General features: G+C 42.5%; 1 protein-coding gene across 11 annotated transcripts in view; it reads right to left on the reverse strand.

Annotated features, from left to right (window-relative positions):
* The window catches only part of LOC128691649 (uncharacterized), a 621,418-nt gene that overhangs the window by 101,871 nt on the left and 493,577 nt on the right, over window positions 1–25,970 (reverse strand). For 8 of the 11 annotated variants that reach the window (XR_011392438.1, XM_070088824.1, XM_053780496.2 and 5 more), the window contains 5 exons: window positions 23,985–24,248; window positions 19,486–19,719; window positions 16,427–16,592; window positions 9,892–10,033; window positions 8,079–8,272 (listed from right to left, as the gene is read on the reverse strand). Coding sequence is in view for 10 of the 11 variants with exons in the window: in XM_053780496.2 (XP_053636471.2) it covers window positions 8,079–8,272; window positions 9,892–10,033; window positions 16,427–16,592; window positions 19,486–19,719; window positions 23,985–24,248 (1,000 nt within the window). In the remaining variant the exon portion in view is untranslated. The remainder of the gene's footprint in view (window positions 1–8,078; window positions 8,273–9,891; window positions 10,034–16,426; window positions 16,593–19,485; window positions 19,720–23,984; window positions 24,249–25,970) is intronic. The other 3 variants (XM_070088825.1, XM_070088829.1, XM_070088822.1) reach the window with 1 other exon arrangement.

The following is a 25,970-nucleotide window of genomic DNA, read 5'->3' on the forward strand; positions in this document are numbered from 1 at the left end:
ACACCTGGCACCCCAAACTTACCTACCACACCCTCTCTAAAAGTTTCTCCTACTTTAGCATTCAGGTCCCCTACCACAATTACTCTCTCACTTGGTTCAAAGGCTCCTATACATTCACTTAACATCTCCCAAAATCTCTCTCTCTCCTCTGCATTCCTCTCTTCTCCAGGTGCATACACGCTTATTATGACCCACTTCTCGCATCCAACCTTTACTTTAATCCACATAATTCTTGCATTTACACATTCATATTCTCTTTTCTCCTTCCATAACTGATCATTCAACATTACTGCTACCCCTTCCTTTGCTCTAACTCTCTCAGATACTCCAGATTTAATCCCATTTATTTCCCCCCACCGAAACTCCCCTACCCCCTTCAGCTTTGTTTCGCTTAGGGCCAGGACATCCAACTTCTTTTCATTCATAACATCAGCAATCATCTGTTTCTTGTCATCTGCACTACATCCACGCACATTCAAGCATCCCAGTTTTATAAAGTTTTTCTTCTTCTCTTTTTTAGTAAATGTCTACAGGAGAAGGGGTTACTAGCCCATTGCTCCCGGCATTTTAGTCGCCTCATACGACACGCATGGCTTACGGAGGAAAGATTCTTTTCCACTTCCCCATGGACAATAGAAGAAATAAAGAAGAACAAGAGCTATGTAGAAAAAGGAGAAAAACCTAGATGTATGTATATATATATATATATATATATATATATATATATATATATATATATATATATATATATATATATATATATGCATGTGCATGTCTGTGATGTGTGACCAAAGTGTAAGTTGGAGTAGCAAGATATCCCTGTTATCTAGCGTGTTTATGAGACAGAAAAAGACACCAGCAATCCTACCATCATGCAAAACAGTTACAGGTTTCTGTTTCACAGTCATCTGGCAGGACGGTAGTACTTCCCTTGGTGGTTGCTGTCTACCAACCTACTACCTATATATATATATATATATATATATATATATATATATATATATATATATAAATATATATATAAATATATATATATATATATATATATATATATATATATATATATATATATATATATATATATATATATATATATATATATATATATATATATATATATATATATATATATGCAATAAGATCACAGTAGACAGGTGATTTCAGAATATGCAAAACAACCACTGTGAAAGAATAGTGAAATTCCAAGCGCTTTCGTGACTACTTACATTATCAAGGAATAATGATAAATGTTCCTTGATAATGTGAGTAGTTACGAAAGCGCTTGGAATTTCACTATTCTTTCTCTGGAAAATGTACAAAGGAGGATGACAAAGATGATCCCATGTATCAGAAACCTTCCCTATGAGGATAGACTAAGGGCCCTGAAACTGCACTCTCTAGAAAGACGTAGAATTAGGGGGGATATGATTGAGGTGTATAAATGGAAGACAGGAATAAATAAAGGGGATGTAAATAGTGTGCTGAAAATATCTAGCCTGGACAGGACTCGCAGCAATGGTTTTAAGTTGGAAAAATTCAGATTCAGGAAGGATATAGGAAAGTACTGGTTTGGTAATAGAGTTGTGGATGAGTGGAACAAACTCCCAAGTACCGTTATAGAGGCCAGAACGTTGTGTAGCTTTAAAAATAGGTTGGATAAATACATGAGTAGATGTGGGTGGGTGTGAGTTAGACCTGATAGCTTGTGCTAACAGGTCGGTTGCCGTGTTCCTCCCTTAAGTCAATGTGACCTGACCTGACTAGGTTGGGTGCATTGGCTTAAGCCGGTAGGAGACTTGGACCTGCCTCGCATGGGCCAGTAGGCCTTCTGCAGTGTTCCTTCGTTCTTATGTTCTTATGTTCTTATGTTGTGAGGACATACAATGGTGTGGTTGCCCTCGCAACATGAAGCAAGCCTAGTTCGCTAGGCTCATGTTCTTTGCAAAATTGTATGCTCCATTGGTTTAGGGCGTCGTGAATATTCGCTCTTCCCACGAAACGAGCTAAAACAACACGGGTTCGATCCCTGGCAGGCCGCAGTTTGTTATTGATTAAGTACCACTTGCTCGTGGTTAAAATAATATGTGTACTGCTTGTGGAGGCTAGTACACCAAACTTGGAGTAGAATGAAATTAGCTCTGAGGCACCCACACCATCGTATGTCCTCGCAACATGAAGCAAGCCTAGTTCGCTAGGCTCATGTTGTTTGTAGGATTGTATGGTCCAGTGGTTTAGGGAGTCGTGATTTTTGCTCTTCCCACGAGGCGGGCTAAGACAACACGGGTTCGATCCCCTGGCTAGCAGCAGTTTGATATTGATATATATATATATATATATATATATATATATACATATATATATATATATATACATATACATATATATATATATATGTCGTGCCGAATAGGCAGAACTTGCGATCTTGTCTTAAATAGCAACGCTCATCTTGCCATATAGGACAAGTGAAAATTTGTGTATGCAATAATTTCGCCAAAATCATTCTGAACCTAACGAAAAAAATATATGTGATTGTGTTTGTTTAGTACTAAATTATTGTAAATGTATTTAAAATATATTTAGTTGGGTTAGGCTAAAATAAATTGCTCTTGTTATAATAAGGTTAGGTAAGTTTTCTAAGATTCTTTTGGTGCAAAATTAAAAATTTTTACATTAACATTAATGAAAAATATATATCTTTAAACGTATAAGAGAAAATTTTACAAAGAACTTAATTTTAAATGAGTTCTTGCTAATTGACCAGTTTTACATGTTCGGCACGACATATATATATATATATATATATATATATATATATATATATATATATATATATATATATATATATATATATATATATATATATATATATATATATATATATATATATATATATATATATATATATATATATATATATATATATATATATATATATATATATATATATATATATATATATATATATATATATATATATATATATATATATATGTGTGTGTGTGTGTGTGTGTGTGTGAGTGTGTGTGTGTGTGTGTGTGTGTGTGTGTGTGTGTGTGTGTGTGTGTGTGTGTGTTTTTGTGTGTGTAAAACGCTAAACTTGGGTGTGTGTGCCACTCAGCAGAAAGAGTGGTGGAGGCTCGATCATCCCTCTGAAAATCCCATCGCCAGCCTCTGAGAAATCAAACCAACGATGACCCAGAGTGTGAATCATTAACGCTGAGAAAATCGAAAGTGTGCAGAGACAGGGAGGAAGTCCAATAGCTGAGCCACAGATACTAAGAAGGGTTTGGAAACAGGGTAGTTGATGAGTGGAACAGTCTACCTAGTTGGGTTATTGAGGCTAAAATATAGGTTGGATAAATACATGAGTGAGAGGGGTTGGATATGAGTGGGAGTTGCATATGAGAGCGGATAGAGTTATCGGAGCTTGTTTCTTGGGTGGCATTGAAAACTGGGTTGGGCAAATGTTTTGTCAAACCATACCCCCGGCCGGGATTGAACCCGCGGTCATAGAGTCTCAAAACTCCAGCCCGTCGCGTTAGCCACTAGACCAGCTAGCCACAATAAGATTCATCCAACTAGGTATATTTCTACACCATAGGAAGGTTAGCGCAGGCACCTCTGTGACCACAAATGCAAGTTTTTACAGACGAATCTCCAGCTAGCGTGGCCGTGACGAACTCTAGCTCAAGTCCCTTCACTGCCGTAGAAATATAGTGTAGAAATATAGTGTAGTGTAGAAATATACCTAGTTGGATGAATCTTATTGTGGCTAGCTGGTCTAGTGGCTAACGCGACGGGCTGGAGTTTTGAGACTCTATGACCGCGGGTTCAATCCCGGCCGGGGGTATGGTTTATTTGCAATCGTGTCATTACGATTTCTTGAGTCAAGAAATGTTTTGTTAGTGGGATGGATTGTAAAGGACCTGCCAAGTATAGGCCAACAGGCCTGCTGCGGTGATCCTCCTTTCTTATGTTCTTATGTTCTTAAGGGTGAATAAGACACGGGTAGATAAGGATGAATGAGACACGCATAGAAGACACGGGTAGAAGAGAAAAAGGGGGCGAGTGAGATACAAGTAGAAGGGATAGGGAAGGGAGAGGGAAACTAGATAACGGGGATATTCATGTTATTACACAGTCCAATAATCCATCCTCGTCTATGATCTGTCATCTCATTTTCTCCAACCTTATAATTCCTGTCGTCTCACATACCTAACCTATAATATATAAGTCTCACCAGACTAAACTTATTTATAATCTGTCATCTCTAACCTTATCTATAATCTAATCTCGCTTAACGAATGTTATCTATAATCATATATCGCTTAACGAACGTTATCTATAATCTTATCTCGCTTAACGAACGTTTTCTATAATCTAATCTCGTTTAACGAATATTATTAATATTCTAATCTCGCCTAACGAACGTTATTTATTATCTATAATTTCATTTAAACTCGTAATAATCTTCTCGCGTATCTAACGTTATCTCTCATCGTCTCATTTATCTAACGTTATCTCTAAACTATCATTTTCTCACGTATCCAAAAAATTACCTATAATTTACCACCTCATTTAACTTTATGTGTAATCAACCCCATTTATTTAACCTTATCTATAATCTACCTTAATAATTATCTGTCACTGCCACTGAATTATATTAAAAAAAAGAATAAAACGAACTGGGGCATTTTTAACCTTATGTAATAAAATATTAACCTTACATAATATTAACCTTATGTAATATTAACCTTATATAATGTTAACCTTATATAATGTTAACCTTATATAATGTTAACCTTACATAATATTAACCTTATGTAATATTAACCTTATATAATGTTAAACTTATATTATGTTAAACTTATATTATGTTAACCTTACATAATATTAACCTTATGTAATATTAACCTTATATAATGTTAAACTTATATTATGTTAAACTTATATTATGTTAACCTTATATAATGTTAACCTTATATAATGTTAACCTTATATAATGTTAACCTTATATAATGCTAACCTTATATAATTCTCGATATATATTAACACTCATGTTAGAACTGTTCATCTATAATCTGTTTACATAACAAAAACTGATCTTTCGTTTATTTTCACGCTAAGTAAACAAAAAGATAAAAAAAAGTTTACTTGTAATTTTTCTTACAGAAAATCGTAAAAAAACGTGACGTGAGGATCTTATAAAAAATATAAACTGAACTATGGTTGGGAATCTTTTAGAACTTTCGACTTTATCTTATAATTTGAAGAAAACTTTTATTTTTAACACTACGTAACTAACTTAGCAGTAAGGAAAGGCCATTTTAGACGACGTTTCGATCGGTCCTGGACCAGTCTAATGTCATGACTGAGATGAGAATACCACCAGGTGACAGGTTAAGTGAAGAGATTAAAAAATGTCTCTGGCTTTCTCCTCTCTCTGTCTCTCTGTTTCTCTCTCTCTCTCTCTCTCTCTCTCTCTCTCTCTCTCTCTCTCTCTCTCTCTGTCTGTCTGTTTGTCTGTCTGTCTCTCTCTCTCTCTCTCTCTCTCTCTCTCTCTCTCTCTCTCTCTCTCTCTCTCTCTCTCTCATTTGTGGCCTTGATAATGCCACGTGAGAGATGGACATTAATGAACAGTCGACATAATTATGCAAAATAGGGCCTATAAGGGACTCTGCAATCATGCAAATGCAACGAGGAAGTCCTTGCCGTTGTAGTCTGTCCTTGTGACGTCAACGTCGGTGTTTCTACTTGTTAAACCACAACCACTGTCTCTACGTCCGCTATTTAGGTCACACTGATAATGTTCCAGGATGGACCCAAACATCCTGTGAGGTTTCCTCTCCAAACTCTGGGTTTATTGTGAATATGTTAGGTTGACATCAGTTAACTAAATTTAACGAATTATATTAACATTTTAGAGTCACAGTCTTCAGTCGCAGTAAAATACAGACGTATGCTTAGGACAATGGATTCAACATACACAGAGTGGTGTATGTCTCTCAGTGAATGTCCAATGAGTAATTACTGTAATCCTTGTTTAAGGGATTAATGTATTCTTAACAAGTGAGAAAGAGGTTACGTGTAGGTTTAATAAGCCTCTTATTTTCGACAAGCTTGTAGAATGAGACACTTATGCTACATATGAGAATCTTTATTGAGAAAACGTTTTGCCATACAGTGGCTTCTTCAGTCCAATATGAAGAAGAATGGTGTAAAGAGAGAAGGAGTTTGAGGTTATCAGTCCATCAGCTTGGAATAGATGTGTTCAGTCCAACAGTCTTGAAGAAAGTACAGCATATAGACTGAACACATCCATTCCAGGGTGAGGGACTGATTACCTTAAACTCCTCCTCTCCTTACACCCTTCTACTTTGTATTGGACTGATGAAGCCACTGTGTGGCGAAACGTTTCCCCAATAAACATTCCCACATGTTATATAAGTGTCTCATTCCTCAACGCGTCGGTTTTCTAAATCATTTATCACATTCGACTTAAAAACCCATTAAGCAGGATGTGTTTTCCTGAGATCCTTCACTGCGATGCTTGTGTCACTGAGCCGTGACATCGAGCTGGTCACTACATCCACTGCTTCCAGAAATCTACTGTTTTCCGCAATGGACTGATGAACCATGTTGTGTAGACATCAACGGTACCTAAATTCTCCAAATGTGCCTTATTCATCAAATTTAGGTACAAACTCCCTGAGGTCAGGTCATCAGGCCAGATTTCCCAGATCTGGTCACGTCGTTATCATATGCTTTTTGAAATGTGAAACTCTAGCTGTGGTAGGGAAGCCGGGTGCTATATCAATTAGAGGTCACCATCTATGACTCTTATCCGGAGAAACTGTTTCCTAACAAACTAAACACTACCAGTCTGGAGTGCGACAACGCATATCATTACTCAGGTCTGGAGTGCGACATAGCATTTCATCGCTCAGGTCTGGAGTGCGACATCGCATTTCATCACTCAGGTCTGGAGTCAGCTAAGTCAGCGATTGGTTGCAAATCGTATGGTGCTCACGATAGGCTGGGGAAAATGACACTCTTGGGCAGCTCAAGAGCGTCATTTAAAGGAAACGTTTCGCCCTGAGTGGCTTCAACATTTATAATAAATCTGTATTATGACTGATGAAGCCACTCGTGGCGAAACGTTTCCTTTAATGAAATGTACACAAGTGCACATTTCTAAAGACAGCAATGTGGCCTATATTGTACGCAGATATATACAAGTTCAGATATACATATGGATACCACGTGTACACCTGTCGTAAATGTATGATGTATTGCTCTGGATGATTTGTAAGTGTACTGCGTGAATATAACATACAACATGTATCACTGTATGAACACCTATGTGCACCCATGTATACACATCTGAATGTAAGCATGTATGTACCCCTGTATGAAAAACATGAATCCATGTAAGTATCCGACAGTTACACAAGCATGTATCAATGTAAGTAAACCTTAAATACACTCATGTATGTGTCCAATATATGTGTCATATGCTGCAACAATCGCAAACAGGCAATGTACAAGATGTACAATGTGTATGATGTACAATGTGTATGGATTGTTCAGAGAAGCAACTTGCATTCTCTAGCGACAGCCTCACACTAGCGACAGCTTACACTAGACTGAACATTTCAGAGTGTCATAGTAAGTTATGGGTAAGACTACTGGCTGCAGCCTCACACACGGGTTATGAAATTGATGTATTCGTCAACAACAACAACAAAAAAAGAAGCCTGTCAGCATTTTTTAAACAGAGAAGTCATCGACAAGTTCAGGAAACACTGCGTCAGGAGACACGAACTTTGTCTACGGTCGAAGACTCAGTAAGAATAAAAACTACATTAAAATAAAATTCTACAGATATGCGACTGTATTTACTGTCTTGAAAATTGTTAATAAAAAAATAGCGACAGAAAATGTATTCTTTATCTACAGCCGAAAACTGGAAAAAAAAATGATATTCACTCATATGATTTTGACTCTCTGGGGTCAGGAAATTTATGTTGGGAGACTTAATGAATACCAATGAGAAGTGATACGAGAAGGTGACCCACCCTGAAGTAGAGCTTTCGTAAGGACTGGGGCCAGGAGCTGGTCCAGGGCTCTCTGCTCGAGATAGTCAGGTGATCTACGACCGTCGAGTAATCTTTCATGACTCCTCGACCCTGCTGACTTAGTACTTCCTCTCCCGTTGTCGTCCTGGGCGAGGCTGCCGTGTTCTTCCAGTCCACCGACCGTCGCTGACCGGCTGTAAGGCAAAACAACAGTTAAGAGTGGCGCAGATTCTTCTTATATTTATGAGGAAGTGCTAAGCCCGTAGAAGTCTAAGAGCTGCAAGGTCTGTGAATCATAGCAGGGGAGAAACCTAGGGTAGTACAAGGTCTGTGAATCATAGCAGGGAAGAAACCTAGGGTAGTACAAGGTCTGTGAATCATAGCAGGGGAGAAACCTAGGGTAGTACAAGGTCTGTGAATCATAGCAGGGAAGAAACCTAGGGTAGTACAAGGTCTGTGAATCATAGCAGGGAAGAAACCTAGGGTAGTACAAGGTCTGTGAATCATAGCAGGGGAGAAACCTAGGGTAGTACAAGGTCTGTGAATCGTAGCAGGGGAGAAACCTAGGGTAGTACAAGGTCTGTGAATCATTTTTGTTCTCTTTCTCCTCCTAAGATCACCAGATTTAATGGTGGTGATGGCGGTGAGGAATGGTAATGGTGGTGGTGACAGTTGTGATGATAGTGATGATGGTAGTTGTAGTAGTGTGTAGTGGCGATGGTGATTATGGTAATGGTGGTAGTGCATAGTGATGATGGTAGTTGTAGTAGTGTGTAGTGGCGATGGTGATTATGGTAATGGTGGCAGTGCATAGTGATAATAATGTCTGCTGTATCTCATGATTAAAATTTTATATTTCGCCTCATTTTGACCTCAGTTGATGCTAATAATATAACCTGTTCTGACCATCATCTTATGACAGTGACCTGAGGTGACCTTACCTCATAAGAAGAACATAAGAACGAAGGAACACTGCAGAAGGCCCACCGGCCCATGCGAGGCAGGTCCAAGTCTCCTACCGGCTTAAGCCAATGCACCCAACCTAGTCAGGTCAGGTCACATTGACTTAAGGGAGGAACACGGCAACCGTCCTGGTAGCACAAGCTATCAGGTCCAACTCACACCCACCCACATCCACTCATGTATTTATCCAACCTATTTTTAAAGCTACACAACGTTCTGGCCTCTATAACTGTACTCGGGAGTTTGTTCCACTCATCCACAACTCTATTACCAAACCAGTACTTTCCTATATCCTTCCTGAATCTGAATTTTTCCAACTTAAAACCATTGCTGCGAGTCCTGTCTAGGCTAGATATTTTCAGCACACTATTTACATCCCCTTTATTTATTCCTGTCTTCCATTTATACACCTCAATCATATCCCCCCTAATTCTACGTCTTTCTAGAGAGTGCAGATTCAGGGCCCTTAGTCTATCCTCATAGGGAAGGTTTCTGATACATGGGATCAACTTTGTCATCCTCCTTTGTACATTTTCCAGAGAATTTATATCCATTCTGTAATGCGGTGACCAAAACTGTGCAGCATAATCTGACTTTACCTCATAATGACAGTGACCCAATATGACCTTACCTCATAACAGTGAAATGACTTTGCCTCATAATGACAGTGACTTGACACTACCTTACCTCATAACAGTGACCTCTCCTGACCTTACCTCATAATGACAGTGACCTGACGTGACCTTACCTCATGGATAACAGTCTCCTTGAAGTGACCTTACCTCATGGATAACAGTCTATTTGAAGTGACCTTACCTCAGGGATAACAGTCTCTTTGAAGTGACCTTACCTCATGGCTTTCTGGAAGCTGACATGTTTCTGAGGTCGGTCGTCAAGGAAGACCTCAGGAGTAGTAATCTGTCTGAAGCGAGTGGAGTGGCTCAGGTCCGGTGTGTTGGGCTGCGTGTACGCTGTCCTTCGTAACGTGTACCCTGCGTGACGTACAATATGATACAGTACTCTCAGAAAGAACATTGCTTAACATACAGAATGCCGCAATGCTTTGCATGATAACATTCACGGCATTATGCTACAATATCCTGCATGATAACATTGCAGTATGCTACAATACCCTACATGATAACACTGCAGTATGCTACAGTACTCTGCATGTTGTTAGGTAAGACACATATGCAACAGTTAGGTATCTTTATTTCGAAACGTTTCGCCTACACAGTAGGCTCTTCAGTCGAGTACAGAAAAGTTGATAGAAGCAGAAGAGACTTGAAGACGATGTAATCAGTCCGTCACCCTTAAAGTTTTGAGGTGGTCAGTCCCTCAGTCTGGAGAAGAGCATTGTTCCATAATCTGAAACAATATTGTTTCAGACTATCAATAGTAGCTTTATCAATACAGATTCTTGGACATAATTAGAAGACAGTAGAACTATATACAAAAGATGAGGTAATCACTGCAACATCATGGAATCTTGGTTCAGAGGACATCTACATGACCTTCACAGCTACTACAACTAACCCATCCCTTTGGGTAGGACCTACTTCCACTGGGGAATCTCACCTACCAGTGACTATGCCCTCGTCTGCTACACGTCCGTATCCACTGACACCTATATAAGCGCCAGTCTTCTTGCCTTTGCTCCAGATTCTCCTCCACCACGATGCTGTGAACACTAACTCCAAGGTTAAGGGACTGATTACCTCATCTTTTGTATATAGTTCTACTGTCTTCTAATTATGTCCTAGAATCTGTATTGATAAAGCCACTGGATGGCGAAACGTCTACAATGAAGATAACCAGTTGTTGCACATGTGTCTTAACTTTCATCTTGTCGGTACTGTATACCTTTCTTGCACAACATTACTTGATGAAGCTCTACTCAGAGCGAAACGTTGTCCTATTCTGCATAAAATGCAACTGAAATATAATGTGCAGGAAAGTTACAGAAGATATAATGTACTACAGAACTTCACTGCTGTAATCTACAATGGAATGCAAGACTTGAAAACACTAGGCTGTAACAGAATGCAATTCTGTGCAGTATTATATGTAACTTTTATACAACGCAACAATATTGTAAATTTAAACTTTATGAGAGTTTACTGATACACTCTGTAATTCACTATCTATATATATTTTTTTAGCACTGGTTTACATGAATGAGTGTGAATGTGTGTGTGTGTGTGTGTGTGTGTGTGTGTGTGTGTGTGTGTGTCCATTACAAACAGTTTTGCACTAAACGAAGATTTACAGGAGAGAAAAATCTAACCAATGTAGACGAAACTGCATAAAAATTTCTATGACGAAGCTAAATGGAACACCACAAGGAAATTATCATGAAAACATTATATATATATACATGTATATATATATATATATATATATATATATATATATATATATATATATATATATATATATATATATATATATATATATATATATATATATATATACATACATATATATGTATGTCTCAGCGCATACACGCAGTCTTTAATGACCTCCAAGTAGTCGATAGGCTTTAAACCCAATTAACCAACTAACAGACTAGTGTGAAAATAATATCTCCCATGTATATATTCATTGTGGAATAGAGTCAGTATCCCGTACTAGTGGAACGTTAACTCTAATGAAAGTTAAGCCTTTTTTTCCCATTGCTGGAAGGTGGAAATATTGGCAGCAGGTTTTATGACCATATATATTGAGGCAGTTTATGCTGCAAGTGTACGAAGTGAAAGCATTTGTTACTCTCTGTACGTATGTATATGTATATATACATGTAGGTATGTATGTAGGAATGTATGCATACATATATGCATGTATGCACGTACGAATATATGAATGAATGTGCGTACGTATGTATGTATGATTGTACGTATGTATGTATATATGTATGATGCATGTATACGGGTCTCTTACGTACGTATTCCCAGTCCACCTCAAAAATTACAAAGCCAAATTTTTCATCTTCATCCAGTGTATCAGACGACAGCACAACAACGTATTGCAGGCGACCTGTGTGCTGTAACAAGGATACAAGACCTTAATTTCACTAGAGTAATTATTAACTGATAGATTCTCTCAGATGCAGAACTAGAACCAACCGCAGTGCTGGTACACATACAGTCCCATTGAAGAAAAGATGTATGAAAACATTCTCGGTGGAGCTACGTCCACCAGGAAGACTACCTGTGTCAAAGCAGTGAGTGCACACCACTCTGGAGACTTCTTTTTATCGGTTTCCATTTTGGTAATGGCACGCATCTCTGTCCACAGATCCTCCGTACTGCAGTGTCTCTTTGCCTTGCTGCTCCATTTCACACTGTTTATGACTGTATCTGCGGCTATATTCATTGTTATGGTCTCCCTGGTGTTAACCATTCAAAAAAAAGTGTAGGCATGCCCCGCTGAGCTAGACTTTCACAGGGGCACCCGTCATTCTTGGTAATTCTGCTAATCTCATTAACCACTCTGATATGATCACACTGCCCCAGTGGAAGAATGAGACTACTACTATCATGGGATTATACCAGCATGACCACTCTGATACCTTCATTCTGTATAATGGTGACCAACAGATGGATGCTGCCGATGACAGGGAGAAAATCAAAATCAATAAATATGGGGACTTGGCCTACCAAGCCTAGGACAAACATGTGACGGACTTCCTCAAGGAACTAGGTAGCCGGCTCGTCGATACCATCATAGTCCCAAAAGCGGCCACATTTCTGCTCCAGCGCCACAGTGTGGCATGCAGAGGACCAATGCATGCTGTATTCTGGGCTCCCCCCACTTTCATTTTAAGAAAGGGGAAACGTTAAACGTTAAACCCATGGGGGTTATACAGCACCTATGTGGCACCCATGAGTCCAGTTCCCTAGATCAAGAGTCATTCACCCCATCAAGGCCCCTTTCTTGAGAGGGAGTTCCCGTTCAATTTCTAAAGGGATGGAAGGGATTGATAATCTATCTTAAGCTTATTCAAACGTATGCATGGCTGTATTAAATAAATATATCCTAACATATATATATATATATATATATATATATATATATATATATATATATATATATATATATATATATATATATATATATATATATATATATATATATATATATACATATATATATATATATATATACATATATATATATATATATATATATATATATATATATATATATATATATATATATATATATATATATATATATATATATATATATATATATGACTCATTTGTGTTTTCAACTTCCAATTGTGGCCTCTTGTTTCTGTGTCCCCTCCCTGGAACATCCTGTCCTTGTCCACCTTGTCTATTCCACGCAGTATTTTATATGTCGTTATCATGTCTCCCCTGACCCTCCTGTCCTCCAGTGTCGTCAGGCCGATTTCCCTTAATCTTTCTTCATAGGACATTCCCCTTAGCTCTGGAACTAACCTTGTTGCAAACCTTTGTACTTTCTCTAGTTTCTTGACGTGCTTTATCAAGTGCGGGTTCCAAACAGGTGCTGCATACTCCAGTATGGGCCTGACATACACGGTGTACAGTGTCTTGAATGATTCCTTACTAAGGTGTCGGAATGCTGTTCTCAGGTTTGCCAGGCGCCCATATGCTGCAGCAGTTATCTGATTGATGTGTGCTTCCGGAGACATGCTCGGTGTTATACTCACCCCAAGATCTTTCTCCTTGAGTGAGGTTTGCAGTCTTTGGCCACCTAGCCTATACTCTGTCTGTGGTCTTCTGTGCCCTTCCCCTATCTTCATGACTTTGCATTTGGCAGGATTAAATTCGAGAAGCCATTTGCTGGACCAGGTGTCCAGTCTGTCCAGGTCTCTTTGAAGTCCTGCCTGGTCCTCATCAGATTTAATTCTCCTCATTAACTTCACATCATCTGCAAACAGGGACACTTCTGAGTCTAACCCTTCCGTCATGTCGTTCACATATACCAAAAATAGCACTGGTCCTAGGACCGACCTCTGTGGGGACCCCGCTCGTCACAGGTGCCCACTGTGATACATCATTACGTACCATGACTCGTTGTTGCCTCCCTGTCAGGTATTCTCTGATCCATTGCAGTGCCCTTCCTGTTATATGCGCCTGATGCTCTAGCTTCTGCACTAATCTCTTGTGAGGAACTGTGTCAAAGGCCTTCTTGCAGTCCAAGAAGATGCAATCAACCCACCCCTCTCTCTCTTGTCTTACTTCTGTTATTTTATCATAAAACTCCAGAAGGTTTGTGACACAGGATTTGCCTTCCGTGAATCCGTGCTGGTTGGTATTTATACTCCTGTTTCGTTCCAGGTGCTCCACCACTCTCCTCCTGATAATCTTCTCCATAATTTTGCATACTATACACGTCAATGACACAGGTCTATAGTTTAGTGCCTCTTTTCTGTCTCCTTTTTTGAAAATGGGAACTACATTTGCCGTCTTCCATACCTCAGGTAGTTGCCCAGTTTCCAGGGATGTGTTGAAGATTGTGGTAAGTGGTACGCACAACATATCTGCTCCCTCTCTAAGGACCCATGGAGAGATGTTGTCCGGTCCCATTGCCTTTGAGGTGTACTCACCTAGTTGTACTCACCTAGTTGAGGTTGCGGGGGTCGAGTCCGAGCTCCTGGCCCCGCCTCTTCACTGATCGCTACTAGGTCACTCTCCCTGAGCCGTGAGCTTTATCGTACCTCTGCTTAAAGCTATGTATGGATCCTGCCTCCACTACATCGCTTCCCAAACTATTCCACTTACTGACTACTCTGTGGCTGAAGAAATACTTCCTAACATCCCTGTGATTCATCTGTGTCTTTAGCTTCCAACTGTGTCCCCTTGTTACTGTGTCCAATCTCTGGAACATCCTGTTTTTGTCCACCTTGTCAATTCCTCTCAGTATTTTGTATGTCGTTATCATGTCCCCCCTATCTCTCCTGTCCTCCAGTGTCCTCAGGTTGATTTCCCTTAACCTCTCCTCGTAGGACATACCTCTTAGCTCTGGGACTAGTCTTGTTGCAAACCTTTGCACTTTCTCTAGTTTCTTTACGTGCTTGGCTAGGTGTGGGTTCCAAACTGGTGCCGCATACTCCAATATGGGCCTAACGTATACGGTGTACAGGGTCCTGAACGATTCCTTATTAAGATGTCGGAATGCTGTTCTGAGGTTTGCTAGGCGCCCATATGCTGCAGCAGTTATTTGGTTGATGTGCGCTTCAGGAGATGTGCCTGGTGTTATACTCAATGTGTGTGTGTGTGTGTGTGTGTGTGTGTGTGTGTAAGAATGGACAGGGACTCGAACTTTGTTTAATGAGAAATACCGGCCCAAAGCTGCATAATGCAGCCACAAGAGTTCTAACGAGGGTATTTTCCAAGCAGCACTCCGTAACATGGGTGTAGCAGCAGCCACCAGCTGTGAGACTGCTTCTATCATGAACCACCTGGTTGTAGCAGCAGCCACCAGCTGTGAAACTGCTTCTATCATGAACCACCTGGTTGTAGCAGCAGCCACCAGCTGTGAAACTGCTTCTATCATGAACCACCTGGTTGTAGCAGCAGCCACCAGCTGTGAAACTGCTTCTATCATGAACCACCTGGTTGTAGCAGCAGCCACCAGCTGTGAAACTGCTTCTATCATGAACCACCTGGTTGTAGCAGCAGCCACCAGCTGTGAAACTGCTTCTATCATGGACCACCTGGTTGTAGCAGCAGCCACCAGCTGTGAAACTGCTTCTATCATGAGCCACCTGGTTGTAGCAGCAGCCACCAGCTGTGAAACTGCTTCTGTCATGAACCACCTGGTTGTAGCAGCAGCCACCAGCTGTGAGACTGCTTCTGTCATGAACCACCTGGTTGTAGCAGCAGCCACCAGCTGTGAAACTGCTTCTATCATGAACCACCTGGTTGTAGCAGCAGCCACCAGCTGTGAAACTGCTTCTATCATGAACCACCTGGTTGTAGCAGCAGCCACCAGCTGTGAAACTGCTTCTGTCATGAACCACCTGGTTGTAGCAGCAGCCACCAGCTGTGAAACTGCTTCTGTCATGAACCACTCCTCCATACTGATGACAGTTTAAATATATCATAAACAATGATTGCCGTGAGCATATAGATCAGTTGTTGTATAATGTTATGTATCTTATATACAGTGTACAAAATTATGCAACAAAGCTAAGATTAATAAATTCCTGAGAGAGAGAGAGAGAGAGAGAGAGAGAGAGAGAGAGTCGTGTCTCTACTTAACCTTACCTTAGGGAAACAACGACCAAAGTTTCCGCTAACCAAGTAGCATAGAGTAATTTAAACGCTGAAGTTGAGCGCTAAAGTGGATTAGGAATAAGCCATAGGGGATGACCCGCGGCTGTGGCTAACCTTCTCTGCTGGAGTCCTCGGGGAAGATCTCCGTGGAGTGGTACTCGCTCGAACTGATGGCTAGCTGCGTGGGGCGTCGCGTTGCGTCCACGGTCGCGTCGTCTGAAGGGAATGTGTCGTAAGCGGCGTTCGGGACCTCAGATCTCGGGCGGGGAACTCGGCCACTCTGAGTTGGGGAAGGGAGAGGAATTTTCAAAGGAGTTTTGAGAACTGTTCTTTATTTTTGCACTCCCCCAAGGGGAAAATAAAAGAGCGTTCCTTTTCTATTCTCAACGAGGCAAAAACAACAGCCAAGTTGGAACAAAATAATTATTTTACCTCCCTAGTGGGACGAGAATATAAGAGTCCTTGCTAACTTCAAGGCAACTTTGAGAATATTTGTATTTTTTATCCCCAGAAAATGACTTCCATATAATATTCACAAGAGCATTGATCCCCAGGAAATGAAATAAAAGTGTGATTCTCCACTAAATGTAAAAAAATAATTTGGAAGAGTTAATTTTATATAATCCCAAACAAATATTTCTTTGCTCTAAGAGAAAATTGGACAAACATTTGATGGTTTTAGCAAAGACAAAATAGCTCGTGTACATAACAGGTTCAGCGAACCCACAGGTTGATGAGCTACGCACTTCTGGAACACTTGTGGAACACTTCTGGAACACTTGTGGAACACTTGTGGAACATTTGTTTATATTGTTGAAAAATTTCACAATAACGCTACCCAAGTGTTGCACAAGTGTCTAATTAATCATAATTCATATGTTGTCAGTATTTGAAAATGACTCTTGTTTACGTTTTTTTTTTAATCCCAGTAGGATGAATGTTAATAGTTAAGATCACTTGATCCTGATCGTTAAACCTCTCCCGAGATGGTCGTTACACCCCTCCTGGCCCGGTCGTTACACCCCTCCTGGCCCGGTCGTTACACCCCTCCTGGCCCGGTCGTTACACCCCTCCTGGCCCGGTCGTTACACCCCTCCTGGCCCGGTCGTTACACCCCTCCTGGCCCGGTCGTTACACCCCTCCTGGCCCGGTCGTTACACCCCTCCTGGCCCGGTCGTTACACCCCTCCTGGCCCGGTCGTTACACCCCTCCTGGCCCGGTCGTTACACCCCTCCTGGCCCGGTCGTTACACCCCTCCTGGCCCGATCGTTACACCCCTCCTGGCCCGGTCGTTACACCCCTCCTGGCCCGGTCGTTACACCCCTCCTGGCCCGGTCGTTTCAGCCCTCCTGGCCCGGTCGTTACACCCCTCCTGGCCCGGTCGTTACACCCCTCCTGGCCCGGTCGTTACACCCCTCCTGGCCCGGTCGTTACACCCCTCCTGGCCCGGTCGTTACATCCCTCCTGGCCCGGTCGTTACACCCCTCCTGGCCCGGTCGTTACACCCCTCCTGGCCCGGTCGTTACACCCCTCCTGGCCCGGTCGTTACACCCCTCCTGGCCCGGTCGTTACACCCCTCCTGGCCCGGTCGTTACACCCCTCCTGGCCCGGTCGTTACACCCCTCCTGGCCCGGTCGTTACACCCCTCCTGGCCCGGTCGTTACACCCCTCCTGACCCGGTCGTTACACCCCTCCTGGCCCGGTCGTTACATCCCTCCTGGCCCGGTCGTTACACCCCTCCTGGCCCGGTCGTTACACCCCTCCTGGCCCGGTCGTTACACCCCTCCTGGCCCGGTCGTTACATCCCTCCTGGCCCGGTCGTTACACCCCTCCTGGCCCGGTCGTTACACCCCTCCTGGCCCGGTCGTTACACCCCTCCTGGCCCGGTCGTTACACCCCTCCTGGCCCGGTCGTTACACCCCTCCTGGCCCGGTCGTTACACCCCTCCTGGCCCGGTCGTTACACCCCTCCTGGCCCGGTCGTTACACCCCTCCTGGCCCGGTCGTTACACCCCTCCTGACCCGGTCGTTACACCCCTCCTGGCCCGGTCGTTACACCCCTCCTGGCCCGGTCGTTACACCCCTCCTGGCCCGGTCGTTACACCCCTCCTGGCCCGGTCGTTACACCCCTCCTGGCCCGGTCGTTACACCCCTCCTGGCCCGGTCGTTACACCCCTCCTGGCCCGGTCGTTACACCCCTCCTGGCCCGGTCGTTACACCCCTCCTGGCCCGGTCGTTACACCCCTCCTGGCCCGATCGTTAAGACCACACTCCAGCTGGCCGTTAAGACACACACACACACATACACACACACACACACACACACACACACACACACACACACACACACACACACACACACACACACACACACACACACACACACACACACACACACTCTACCTTACCCCCACACAGACAACACTGTACAATTACGAGCATTGCTCTCTTACTATTCTGTACCGGAGCATCCGTTGGGGTTAAGCTCCAGCCATTGAACCCTGCCTCATAAGTTATCTGATTCGACTACTCCCGTTCCTATTTAGTCCTTGTTAAGGTTAATTTGGAATCCGTGCCGTGAGTTAACCTTCGTTGCGTCCCGTCCTAATGCGTTCCTCTTGTCCTCTATTCCCATACTGAATTAACTCTCTCTCCTTCAACTTCTAGTTTCCATTTGTATTTCTACACTCCTGGCCCATCTGCCTTCTCTATTGCTCATACTTGCTATCCCTACTGCTGATACCTGTCATCCCTGTTTCTCATACCTACTGTTCATACCTGCCGTCCCTGCTATTCTTATCTACCATTCCTGCTGTTCATACTTGCCATCCTTACTATTCTTACTTGCCAACCCTGCTGATCATACCTGTTGTTCATAACAGCCATCCCTGCTAGTCTTACTTGCCATCTCTTCTATTTATACCTCCAATCCTTACTATTCTTACCGGTCATCCTTGCTGTTCATATCTGTCATTGATGTTGCTCATACCTTCCATGTTGCTCCCATCTACCCTCCTTGTCTTCCCTGCTACATCACTTGCTCTCCATGCTGCTCAACAGGCTCTCTACTACTACTATTACCCCTTCCCCTGCGGTCCCTGGGGCCCCACCTGCTTTGTCTACTACCCCTCCATGCCCTCCCTGTTGCCCCTCCCTGTTGTACTCAACACTCACCCTGGCGAGGGAGTCGTCTAGGGAGGCCAGTCTCCTGGGGTCGGTGTAGCAGATGGTCTGAGGTCGTCTCTTGAAGTAGTTCTCGTCCTCGTAGTCTATATCTTCTGTCTGTCCCCGGCGGTGGGCAGGCGAAGTGTGGGCGGACTGACTCTTAATGTAAACGTTCTCGTCTGAGGGCACACGCCCACGCAAGCAGGCGGGTAACAAACTCTTCTTCTTGCATGGGGAAGGCTGCTTGGGGAAGAAAGTGGAAAATGTTTGAGTTGGACCTGTAGGGAGGGAAGAAAGTGGAGTGGAGGGGGAGAATAATAGTGTGTGTGTACTCACCTGTTTGCACTCACCTATTTGTGGTTGCAGGGGTCGAGTGATAGCTCCTGGCCCCGCCTCTTCAGTGATTGCTACTAGGTCCTCTCTCTCCGTGCTCCATGAGCTTTATCAAACCTTGTCTTAAAATTATGTATGGTTCCTGCCTCCACCACGTCACTTTCTAGGCTATTCCACATCCCTTTGACTCATCTGAGTCTTCAACTTCCAATTGTGACCCCTTGTTTCTGTGCCCCATCTCTGGAACATCCTGTCTCTGTCCATCTTATCTAATCTCGCAATATTTTGTACGTCGTTATCATGTCTCCCCTAACCCTCCTGTCCTCTAGTGTCGTCAGGCCTATTTCCCTTAACCTTTCTTCGTAGGGTATTCTCCTTAGCTCTGGAACTAACCTTATTGCAAATCTTTGCACTTTCTCTAATTTCTTGACGTGCTTGACCAGGTGTAGGTTGCAAACTGGTGCTGTGTGTGTGTGTGTGTGTGTGTGTGTGTGTGTGTGTGTGTGTGTGTGTGTGTGTGTGTGTGTGTGTGTGTGTGTGTGTGTGTGTGTGTGTGTATGTGTGTGTGTGTGTGTGTGTTTGTGCGTGTTTGAATATCAAACATAACGAAGGAGTTCGTGTACGTGCTTTGGTCTTCTGTAAACACCTTCAAACAGACATCACACACACTAGACGCTTGCTTCACCCCACACAGTGAGAGGCTGTGCTGACTTCCTCCATCCAGCATCTATATTAGCTTTCATACAGCCTCCATCTCGCCTTCCATCCAGCCTCCATCTAGAGATCCATCTATCTAGCCTCCATCCATCCTGCATCCCAGCCTCCAGCTAGCCTCCATTCCAGCTTCCACCCAGCCTTCATCCCAGATTTCATCCAGCTTCCAGCTAGCCTCCATTCCAGCTTCCACCCAGCCTCCATTCCAGCTTCCATCCAGCCTCCATCTAGCCTCCATCCCAAGAGGCTAGGTAAGGCCCAGACAATCTTCCTCATCCCATGGAATTTCTCTGTTAGTCTGTACCTGGGAAAGAGCTAAACCCGTAGGAGTCACACAGCGCTTGGGGAATGGGCGGCAATCAGACCAGATCCAAGGAAGGGCGGAAGACAGCTCTAGTTCCTTGGATCAAGAGCTCTTCATATACGAGAGCATAGAAGGAAGCACTTGCACATCTCGAGGAGGACCCGGAGACTGAGTTTTAATTGACAATTACCTGATGTGTTGGGCAGGTTGGCGGGGACACTTGACCTCCCTTGCTGGAGGAGGGGAGGGGGAGAGGAGGGGAAGGGAGGGGGGTAGGAAGGGGGTAGGGACGGGGAGGGAGGGGCAGGGGGATGTGAGGGGCAGGGGATGGAGGGCTGGGATGAGGGGGGGCAGGGATGAGGGAGGTTAGGGGCAGGAGAATGGGGTGCGGATGAGGGACGGGATGAGAGCGGAGGGTGTTAGGGGGGGATGGAGGTGGATGGTGGCATGTTAACATTCTGCTATCCCTTACTGAATTTTTTTTAGGCCTACTTTGAGCCCTAACTTAGGCTAATCAACAGAGGAATTCTCTTGTCATGCTCCAGCGACCACTGAGACAACACCAACACTTCCTTCTAGCAGAGTCAAGAGTAGAGACGTGAAGCAATCAAACCACGGTACTGGTGGGGATTGAACTCGCGACAAGTGAGTCGTAACACTCCAGGCCAGCTGGCTACAATAAGATTCATCTAACTAGGTATATTTATACACCATAGGTAGGTTAGCATGGGCCACCACTGTGACCATAAGTTTTTACAGATGAATCCCAAGCCAGTGTGGCGGGCGATTCGTCTGTAAAAATTTGTGGTCACAGTGGTGGCCCATGCTAACTTCCCTGTGGTGTATAAATATACCTATATGGATGAATCTTATTGTAGCCAAGTGGTCCAGTGGCTTACGCGCTGGCCTGGAGCTTTACGACTCACTCGCCGCGAGTTCAATCCCCACCCGTACCGTGGATTGTTTGCAATCATGTAATAATGATTTCGTGAGCCATGTGAAGCAGTATACTGCCAAACCTGACACAACCATTCACAATCCCTCAGAAGTACGAATAATGATTGTTTGGACTCGCTTTCAAAAATAATTATACAAATTATCAAAGATATAGCACAAGTCACTACAGAAAAAAAAAGTCTTAGAATAGGTCGGTCAATAATATAAGAATATTCAGATTCTTTAATATTTCAGTGAATGTAAATTAAGAGTCAAACAAGAATGGTTGCACCGGCAGTGTACTGCTATCCTACTTTATACATCATTTGAGTACAAGTAGAAACTGCGTTTGTCTCACGCTCAGCAGACGGAGGATCGAGCCTCCACCATATACTGCGCTGAATGATCCACATGGGTATAGCGCTTAACACGAATTAAAATTAAATTATTATCCTACTTTGTATTATCAGGAGGTTACCTGGAGCAGCCTCCTGAGGTCACCTTCCCTACGAACCAGCCCGAGACTAGGCCTCCTGGTTACTGGCTTGATCTATTAAGCTGTTGGTGTCCGGCTCCCACAGTCCAACATGCAGACCACAACCCATATAATCAAGAACTATTCTGAGGAATTTGTCGACTTTTTGCTTGAAGACAGCCAGGGGTTTGTTGGCAATCCCCCATATGCGTGTTGAAGAGTCGTGATCTCTCTTCGCTTATTGAGTTCTCTCTCAGTGTACTCATCACTCACTTATTTTTCATTAATAGTAATTTTCATCACCTGCTAAGCCTCTTGCGGTCATAAGCAGTAATTTCAGTGTGCTGGTTTGGGACCAGTCCTTCCAGTATCTTCCAGGTGTAGATTATGATGCATCTTTTTGCTTACGTTCTAAGAAGTAGAATCCTAGGGACGTCAAATGTTCTCGGTAATTTAGGTACTTGACTGAGTTAATAGGAACTGTGAAGATTTTCTGTATATTTTCAGTTGAACAATTCGCCTGCCTTGCAGGAGGCCGTTAGTACACAGCAATATTCCAGCCTAGAGAGAACGAGTTACCTAAAGAGTATCATCATTGGCTTTCCATCTTTGTTTGAAAGTCTTGTTAACATTTTTCTTGAAGTTGTGATCGAAACATCGTTGTACTCCTTGAACGTGAGATCCACTGGCATTATCACTTTCATGTCTCTCACATTTGACACACGTTCTATCGAGTGGTTTGAGTTTGTCTTTAAATCCAAACTTAATTTTATTTTCTCCATTCTTCAGTAACGTACTAACTGAAAGTTGTCCTCAGTAAACATCATATTGTTGTCAGTAGCCAACTGGAAAACTTGGTTTAAATGAGCTTAGAGGCTCGCTGTATCTTCTGTGGCTGCCACAGAGGCAGCAATGTTTCCCATTTATAGTCCATCTAGAACAAAAAAACACAATACCGTGACTGTAACAATACACAAACAACCCGCACATAGGAGAGAGGAGCTTACGACGACGTGCCGGTCCAACTTGGACCATTTACAAAAACACACCAAAACGTCGTTATAAGCTCCTCTCCCCTATGTGCGGATTATTTGTGTATTGTTCCATCATACAGGGTGCTGAAATCCGTCGGCCTGAGCTGGGAGACTTCAGCAACCAACGAGGATATGGTCAAGTATTCCAGTAAAGATTCATCAGCTCTAGGAGCTTCAAGAGGCTTCGATACAGTAGAGCTGGAGTTACTGTAACTTAGGAATTGTTATCTCTGAGGCTCGGGGGAGAGTGAGTGAGGGAGAGGGGAAATGAGTGGGTGAGGGAGGGATGGAGAGGAGTGGGTGATTGGGAGGGACAGGTCAGGAAGAGCAAAGTATAGGCTGATGAGGGAGGAAGGGAGGGTGTAATGAGGGACGCCATAAAAACGTAACACAAATCCCCAAGACTTGAATGTAATGTAATCTCCAGAGCTTAAACATATAAATACCCAAATCTTTAACGCAATAAAAATACCAAAACTTGACGGCAAAATAAACCACCGAAGTTTGAGAGCAAAATAAACCACAAAGGCTATAACCAAACGAAAAAAAAAAAGAAATCTTCTCAGTGCGCAAATTTGTTCTGGACTGGGAAGCATAGAGAGGCACCTGACACTTGACACATGCTGCTCAGGTGCCACATGCATCACCTGCATGTATCTGCCACTCACACGTGTAGAGGTGCAACTCGCACCTACGTACACCTTGTACTCACCTGTGTGTTGCTGGACGTCAGACAACCGAAGATGGGTTTCCTCCTGGTGGACTCGAGTGCGTGAAGCTCCTTGTCGTTGATGCAGTACTGTTCTCGTATGTCCTCGCGAGAGTACATGGGCGTGCCTCGCTTATTGCGGGCCACGCCCACGCCGCTGGCGTCACCGGCAGCGCCGCCTGCGCCGCGTCGCCGCCCTGACATCCTCGTCGGTGTGTCGCCCTCGTCGTCGGAGTCATACGTGATCACGTCAGCGGCCAGATCGACCTGACGGAGGTACTGACGTCAGTGTCAGGAGGAAAAAAGGAAAGAGAGGACAAATGTGGAGAACGAGAAAAGGAGAAGAGGGAAGAAAAAAAAGGTGAAGGTGGAAAAATAGAGAATGGAAAATAGTGGAGAAAAGAGGAAAGAAAAACATAAGAGAGATATTGGGTTAACAAAGAACAAGTCGGTCAATTATGAAATGCATATAATATATATATATATATATATATATATATATATATATATATATATATATATATATATATATATATATATATATATATATATATATATATATATATATATATATATATATATATATATATATATACATATGTGTGTGTGTGTGTGTGTGTGTGTGTGTGTGTGTGTGTGTGTGTGTGTGTGTGTGTGTGTGTGTGTGTGAACAGGGTAATATTCCGTGAATGAATTCACACACACACACACACACACACACACACACACACACACACACACACACACACACACACACATATACCTACATATATATATATATATATATATATATATATATATATATATATATATATATATATATATATATAGAACAAGAACTAGAAAGAAAATAGAAGAAAACCCAAAGGGGTGTGTATATATATGCTTGTACATGTATGTGTAGTGTGACCTAAGTGTAAGTAGAAGTAGCAAGACATACCTGAAATCTTGCATGTGTATGAGACAGATAAAAAAAAAGACACCAGCAATCTTACCATCGTGTAAAACAATTACAGGCTTCAGCTTTACACTCACTTGGCAGGACGGTAGTACCTCCCTGGGTACTATATATATATATATATATATATATATATATATATATATATATATATATATATATATATATATATATATATATATATATACACATATTCAACAAGTCGACCGTCCCACCGAGGCACCATGACCCAAAATGAAAATCCCCAAAAAGAAAATACTTTCATTATCATTCAACACTTTAATCTCACACACAATTACTGTCTTTGCAGAGACGCTCAGATACGACAGTTTACAAATCCCTCCAAACTGTCTATATTCCAAACTCCTCCTTTAAAGTGCAAACGTTGTACTTCCAATTTCTAGGACGCAAGTCCGGCTAACCAGTTTCCCTAAATCCCATCACTAGATATTACCCTGCTAACACTTCAACAGCTCGTCATGTCCCAAAAACCATTCGTCTCCATTCACTCCTATCTAACACGCTCACACACGCTTCCTGGAAGTCCAAGCTCCTCGCCCACAAAACCTCCTTTACCCCCTCCCTCCAACCTTTTCGAGGACGACCCCTACCCCGCCTTCCTTTCCCTACAGATTTATACGCTCACCATGTCATTCTACTTTGATCCATTCTCTCTAAATGACCAAACCACCTCAACAACCTCTCTTCAGCCCTCTGACTAATACTTTTATTAACTCCAAACCTTCTCCTAATTTCCACACTCAGAATTTTCTGCATATTTTTTACAGCACCGGTAAAGAGTGTTGGTGCCACTATACTTTCATACATTCCCTTCTTTCCCTCCATATATATAAATATATATATATATATATATATATATATATATATATATATATATATATATATATATATATATATATATATATATATATATATATATATATATATATATATATATATATAGGGTGTGCAAAAGAAGAAAATTAAAAGTGAATACAGGAAAGAGTAAGGTTATGAGGATAACAGAAAGA

This window comes from Cherax quadricarinatus, chromosome 26, assembly GCF_038502225.1.
Source record: "Cherax quadricarinatus isolate ZL_2023a chromosome 26, ASM3850222v1, whole genome shotgun sequence".
Classification (NCBI taxonomy): domain Eukaryota; kingdom Metazoa; phylum Arthropoda; class Malacostraca; order Decapoda; family Parastacidae; genus Cherax; species Cherax quadricarinatus.